At 48.2% G+C, this 7,372-nt stretch overlaps 1 protein-coding gene across 1 annotated transcript in view; it reads right to left on the reverse strand.

Annotated features, from left to right (window-relative positions):
• Nucleotides 1-6,996, reverse strand: part of LOC108801128 (hepatic lectin-like) — a gene marked incomplete at its 5' end in the record, with an annotated part of 9,809 nt that extends 2,813 nt beyond the window's left edge. Inside the window, 3 exons of the mRNA XM_018573082.1 lie at nucleotides 1,287-1,408; nucleotides 3,837-3,979; nucleotides 6,949-6,996. Of these exons, the coding sequence (XP_018428584.1) occupies nucleotides 1,287-1,408; nucleotides 3,837-3,979; nucleotides 6,949-6,996 (313 nt within the window). The remainder of the gene's footprint in view (nucleotides 1-1,286; nucleotides 1,409-3,836; nucleotides 3,980-6,948) is intronic.
• Nucleotides 6,997-7,372: the final 376 nt, after the last annotated feature.

Genomic DNA, 7,372 nt, shown 5'->3' on the forward strand with positions numbered 1-7,372 from the left:
ATTAAATACCACCAAAAGAAAGCTCTATCTGTCCCCCAAAAAACGGTATACAATTCATGTCAGTACAGCGTTGCATGACGGAATAAATGTCAGTCAAAGTACCGCAGCGCTGAACACTGAAAAATGGCCTGGCCAGGAAGGGGGTCTAAACACAGCGGTCTTCAAGCGGTTAATGTCACTATAAGTATCACGGTGTCAGGGTACCATGCACAGGTGTCCCCACACCGCATGCAGGTACCCACACAAGAAGACCAAATTAATGTGACCACACTGGGTAGGGTATGTGCATACTGTTCTTTGGTACACAGCAACAGGAAAGCCACAAACCCCACCTACACCCACAAGCTAACACAAGCAGAGAGAAAGCTCAAATAGAATGAAAACACACCTGCAGCAAGAGGGAACAGGGCTGGGAACTGCAAAGCAGGTATCAGGGTCAGGATCCAGGAACTGGCTACAAGGAAGGGTTCAGGGCTGCATACGGGTGTGAGGCTCAGGACAGCAGCCGGGTAACAGGTTTCAGGTAACAGGGTACAGGGTACAGGGCTCAGGACACGGGACTCAGTCAGGGGAAGGCAACGAAATACTGAGCCGACGTCCTGACTGCAGGGAGGGCCTAAATACCCTCCCAGGAAGCACCAGGTGATGGGATGATCATTGGCAGCTTGGGCACACCCGCAGGTGAGCGCTGGAGCTGCAGTTTCCAGCACCACCCAGTCCTGGTCTGATTCCTGACAGTTCCTGGCTGCTGGAGACACCCGCAGACGAGCACAGGAACTGCAGGACCTGACTCCAGCGCCACCTAGGGGTGCTCTGGATCCTGACACACGGCATACGCCAGCATTAGAACAATAATTCTGGAGCTAATATGTACAGTTAAATCTATATTTAACTGTACACTAGGGTTGCCACCTATCCTGGACAGGTGGCAACCCTAGTTACCGATCTGGCTTGTCCCTGACAACGCCTCAGCCTCTCACACCAGCGTCGTCTGATCTGCCATCTTCCACCAGCTGTCTCTGGCGTCCTGTCGTCACCATCAGCACACATAGTGTGTCCAGCAGTCATACCAGCCACAGGCACTCGCGCCCCTCTCTCTGTCTGTACAACTACTGTTCCATCTCCAGTGGGGCAGCAAGGGAAGGCCTTCCTCGTCCCTTCAGGCTCACACCAAGCTACGCGACAATCACTTTACAGAGAAATTAACTTGTTTGCAAAAGGGATTCCGGTGACAGTGATTGTTCTCAAATCAAAATCAGAGCAGTGTACATGAACGAGAAACTTACTTGTAAGACGTCCAGTAGTTTGTGCCGTCCACCCATTTCCACAATCCTTCCTTGTGGGTGTCGTGCAGACCAAGCCAGTAACGCTTGAACGAGGATGGATTTATTTTACCAGCAAAAAAAACCTGAAATGAAGAAGCAACCATTAACAACTGAAGAGTCAGCTGCGGCTATTTAACACTTCCAGGTGTGTAGAATACCAGCTCCCCCCTATCTGATTTTTTGGTTCCTCCCACAGGGTTGTACATGACTACAGGACAAACCAGTGGGATGAACCATTGTTCGACCCGCCCAAAGCGTCAATGACTTGCAGCGAGCAGGGAGCAGCATCTGAGCGGTGTTTCAATACCCAGGCCACCAGAAAGGTCAGTGTGTAACCTCTTCTTTTATAGATATTTCTTCGTTTAGTTTTTGACCCTGTAGTGAGAGCAGAAAGGATACCACAAGTCCAGGCAGACTTGAAGACTTCCATTTATTCCATGTGCCCATACACTGTGCGATTATCGCAGGATAATCGCGGGGAAATCCCGCGATCGTACTATAATCGCAAAGTGTATGGCAGGCGTGCAACCGTTTCTACTGTACGGTCGCACGTCTTTTGTCTAAGGAGCATGTTCGAAAACAAGCCAAAAATCTTACGATTTTCCGCTGGTTTGTGTCATGCTCGGGAGACAAATGCCGAACGGGCCGGTGCACGCGCACACTGCCCGTTCAGCATTGCGGTCATCAGAAGCCCGTCCCTCAGTGGGGGGGCTTGCGATGATCGCAAGTACGATCTGCCTGTCCAAGATGGGCAGATAGTACGTTTTTTTAAAAGGAGAACTATGGGGTTAAGGCTTTTCCCCATAGTTCTCCTGTGTGTAACGGGAGGACACAAACTAGCGTCCTCCCATCACCCTAGGCTCAGTATATAGGGAGCTGCTGCTCGCGGTATACTGAGGCGCCACAGCTGGAGCGGATCCCAACAATTGTGCCGGGATCCGCCCAGCTGCGTCACTGACAGCTGGCTCTGCCTATCTAGAGGCAGAGCCAGCTGTACCCGCCCCCTCCCCCGTCCGTTCCGCCAGTCAGCGCTGGCGGATCGGAGCGGGAAGGGGGGAATCCAGCCCCTCCCCTGTCACGGCAGAGAGCTGTGACAGGATCGAGAGGTGAGCGAACGCCGGTATGTGTTCGCTCACCTCCCGATCTACTGAGCCGACCTGTGACAGTCTCATTGTCACAGGTCGGCTAGAACTATGAGGTGAGTGAGAAGCCCCTCCCCACCCCCCTCATAGTTCTCCTAGAACTAGACTAAGACTAGTTCTAGTCGCAAGACTAAGGTCTTGCGAGGGTTGTAAAGTGTATGGCCACCTTGACATTTCATAATCCCCTTTACACTGCATTCCTATCAACGCTCAGCTGAAATGTTAGATCAATCTGAGAGTGGTTGTGTTTTTAGGTGGCCATACACTTTACAACCCTCGCAAGACTTTAGTTGTGCGATGGTTGTAAAGTAATGAAAAAAACCTACGATCTGCCCAGCTTGGACAGGCAGATCGTACTTGCGGAGGGGCGGGCTTCCGATGACCGCAATGCTGTACGGGCAGCGTGCGCACACCTGCCCATTCGGCATTTGTCTCCCGAGCAAGCCACAAAGCAATTGTGCTTTGGAATCCTGTCTCTGCCTAGTCCGAAAATCGTACGATTTTCGGCTGGTTTTCGAACATGCTACTTAGACAAAAGACGTGCGACCGTACAGTAGAAACGGTCGCACGCCTTCCATACACTTTGCGATTATCGTACGATCGCGGGATTTCCTGCGATTATCTTACGATAATCGCACAGTGTATAGGAATGAAGGGGAAGACCAGTGGTCACCAACACATTTGCTATCTCTTCCGCCCACAGATCTGGTTGGGTCATCTTACATGCACTGGTGTTGGATAAGAACCCAATACTGGTACATGAAGCAATACAAATCATTACATATAGGCAGCGCCAATTACCACTGAGAAGAGAGAATATCAGGGATCCCAAGATTGCACCCCCCTGAAATGATGGCAGATAGCACAGGAAGCAATAGCTAGAATTAAAAAAAAAGGCATACGAATGCATAGCTAGATTCCTATTGGCGATTTCACTTTGCAATAGCCAATAGCAAACTAGCAATTGCACCCGCCTTCTGCTGCTTTCAATCACTAGAAGAAGAACTGATAGAAAACTTCAGGTCCCCCTCTGCTGATTGACAGCAGCAGTGGGCGGGTGCATTAGCTAGTTTGCAAAGCTATTGCAAAGTGAAATCGCCAACAGGAATCTGGCTATGCATTCCTATGCCTTTTTTTTTTGTTTCCTGACTGACGGCGGGCCGCGGCTCCTGATGTCAGGAAAAAAAAAAGCGTTCGCAGGGAAAGGCTTACTCTGCTGGATCAAGCAGAGTAAATTTTTCCGGGAGCGGGAGACTCCCGGAGAGTTGGGATTTCTGGAATGTATTTTATGAGTGAAGTGTCTTTTCTTAAATCTCAGAGCTCCCAACGGTCTCTCGTTTTGGCGGGAATGGCCCTCCCAGTATCTCACCTGTTCTTTGTCGCTATTAATTACAATCAAGTCACTTTCTTTTCCTTGGCACATGGTCCTGGCTGCTGTCCATTCAAATTTGGATTTGCTGATGTAGTAGCAGGAGTTCTCAAACTGTATCCAGCCATCCTTACACTCCTTCTCTAGAACAATCCGGAAACATAACAATGACACTCAAGTTATAAGGGATCAACGTTTTTAAACATCCTTAAGACTTTAGGACACCATTAATCAACATTTTACCCCACAGGAACCCCTAAAATAATATCTTGGTTTTAAGGAGCCTGTCGGCAACATTCCCGTCCCATGCATGCGCCAAGTCCCGCTAGGAGGACGCTCACAGCATGCGCATAGCTCGGAATTCCTGCAAAGGGATGCGCCGCATGGGGCACCGGAAGTGACGCGCACACTGCGCGATTCTCAAGAGAAAACCTCGCCAAACGGCGCACAGGAAGTGACGCAGCTGATTGGCTCACTTCCCTATTTAAACCTGGCCTGCACGACCATTAGTTGCTGGATTGGAAAAGTGGGAATCATTTATTTAGGCCCACTGACATAGGATTGTGGCGGTCCCAGTGTTTTTTCTCCCGCTTCCATAAAATTTAGGTACCGTCCCTTTAAGATGCTAACTGACAAATGTTAACTGACAAATTTCGGCGGGAAAAGGACAGGTTTCGGCGGGAAAATTCAGGCTCATGTCTCTTCTAGAAGTTTATGGACAGTTAGCCCAGGAGCTTATATATGGACTCTTCACAGCGAGCTCCTGCCCACCCGCCCTTTAGCTATTTGTCGCATGCTCCTTTATGTGGTATGTCACTCTTTAGAAAGAGGGGACTTCTTGTTGGATGGTTTTAGAATATTACTCGAGTTGTAGTGGCTGGGCAATTTTTTGTGGTTATTTTAAGTTCAAGTTACAGTTATCAGTTTGAGTTTAATAAAGTTTGAAATGATTTTAATATGGTAACCAATAACGGGGCCGCGGCCAGTTTAAACCACAATGGGTGTTATGAGTATTATTATATTTTATTTTTTATAATATAAGTATGTTTATTGAAAGGGTACCGCCTACATTCCCATGTCCTTTCAGCCCCTAATTGTGCTTTGGAATCCTGTCTCTGCCTGGTCCTGTCTACTGCTTGTTGTCTGGATTTTGACCCGGTTCTGCTCAACAACCTTCCTTGCTAGCTGCCTGCCTTTGACCTCGGACTGATTATTGGAACCCGTCTCTGCCTAATCCGTCGGTACTGCATCTGCTCTCCTGGTTTGACCTCGGCTTGCCTTGACCTTGATTTCTGGATCACCCTCGGCTAATCCCCTGACGCAACCTTCTGCTTGGACGGTTTCAACACCACTGGCACTCGTGCCACTCGTTGTCTGCCTGGCCTCTGTCTCCAACCTCAGAGGCCACAGGACACGAGGTGCAAGAGAAGCCTCCTCACGAATTCAGTCTCCCTACCAGGTACATGATAGAGCCATTAGTAAAACCAATTTATCAGTGGTCAAAGGGAAAAAGCTCCTTACATTGGGGGTCAGTGGGAAGAATGTCCCTTACATTGGTGGTCAAAGGGAAAAAGCTCCTTACATTGGGGGTCAGTGAGAAGAATGCCCCTTACATTGGTGGTCAGTGAGAAGAATGCCCCTTACATTGGTGGTCAGTGGGAAGACTGCCCCTTACATTGGTGGTCAGTAATGAGAATGCCCCTTACATAGATGGTCAGTGAGAAGAATGTCCCTTACATTGGCGGTCAGTTGGAAGAATCTTCCTTACATTGGTGGTCAGTGAGAAGAATGCTCCTTACATTGGTGGTCAATTGGTGGTCAGTGGGAAGAATGCTCCTCATTGAGAAGAGTGCCACTCTTACAGACAGCAACAAAAGATCACTGGTGTCACGCTGCTTGTAGGGGGCTGTACATAGCTTCCTGAAAACATCACAGCATCCTGTTTGAGTACTCCTCTCAAGAGCCCTCAGCCCTGATGCAAACAGTGGGATGGCTCTTGGGAGGAGTTATGCCAATATCGAACTGCGTTGATGGGTTGACGTCAGTCTGGAGGAGTGGGTGTTCCTAGGCAGACTGCCCTATAGTGCCCACATGCAAAGCTAAGCCTCCACGATTAAAAGAAATGAAATCCAATAAAAGGGATGGGACAGGGATAGTCAGGCTGGGGAGGAAAGGGCTAGATAATTATATCCTCCAGCCAGGAAATTAGGCTTTCTGCAAGTGTATTTCATTCTGTGTATGTAGCCATTTGCCTGCAGTTCAACTATGACATATTGTAGATAAGCAGAAGCATCATACTAGGTATTGATGGGATCTTCTATTGTTGTCACGTACCTGTCTGAGCAGCCCCTGTTCGGGGTTTGGACCTGGGTCTCTGCCCAGAAGTGCACAGACCTAGCCATTCAGCCACTGGAAGGACTTGGTTTCTCCTGCAGGTTATGTGTACTGAGCAACTCTCCTTATGGACACTTTGACTCCACCTGCCAACCAGCTGTAGAAGATCTCCAATTATCTCAGGCTTTAAATACAGGACACTTCCTGTGCTCTGAGCCTGTTGATTTGGGTTAGTTTCCTGTGTGAGCTGCCTCGGTGTTATATATGCTGGATTTACACCGTGATTCTTGCCTGTTTCCTGACCATTCTTCTGCCTGACGACTTTGTACCTTGCTGCCCGATCGTGTCAAGACCTCAGCCTGCCTCCTGACTACTCTCCTGGATCTCGACTTTGTACCTCGCTGCCTGACTGTTGCCGACCCTGCCTGCCTGACCATGTCTTCGCCTTATCCTCAGCCAAAGATCCACTTCGGACTCAGCCTACTACAGGTGCGTTTCAACTGTGCAATCTATGAACTTATTTCCCTTCGATCTGCATAGGCATCAACCTGAACACTCCAGAGACCCGGTCATTCAAGTTTATGTCCTCATCTGGATGAAATAACAATGGGATAATGCCTGAACATCTGACTGTTAGCAAACGTCTATGACCGGCTTTAGATATGTTGTCATTTGCTCCGTTCAGCTATATTCACCTCGCAGGTCTTCTGCAATATGACGAACAAACTACTTTTTTTTTCTATTTAATGACTTATACTTTTCAGGTTAGCGCTCTTACTTTTAAAAGTTGACTCCAGCCGCTCCATCTCTGAAGAAAGGGCACTGACTGCGAAGGAAAAATACATTGGGGTAAATGTAAAACTTAAAAATGTAAAATGTACACCACCAAATATAAAAGTGACAATGGTCTGTAAACAAGGGGGGCTTCCTCAAATTGAATCCGTCCATCATAATAAAGTTAAAAAGGAAAAATTACCAATTTTGTTCATAGTAACAAGATTTCTTGACATGCCAACCTCCTGATGAGGTCGCCTTCCCCATATTTAACAACCACCTGGTTCTCTTGTAGGAGCCCTCTTCTAATTCCTATGTCTCTCCTTACAAAGAGTTGAGCTGCCCATACACGGCTTGAATTTTGGCCAAGTCCTGCTGACTCAAGTGAAACCGTTCCAAAAATTCTTAGCTGAACAGTGACTACAGCC

This window comes from Nanorana parkeri, unplaced genomic scaffold (genome assembly GCF_000935625.1).
Source record: "Nanorana parkeri isolate BGI_ZX_2015 unplaced genomic scaffold, ASM93562v1 scaffold2229, whole genome shotgun sequence".
Classification (NCBI taxonomy): Eukaryota; Metazoa; Chordata; class Amphibia; order Anura; family Dicroglossidae; genus Nanorana; species Nanorana parkeri.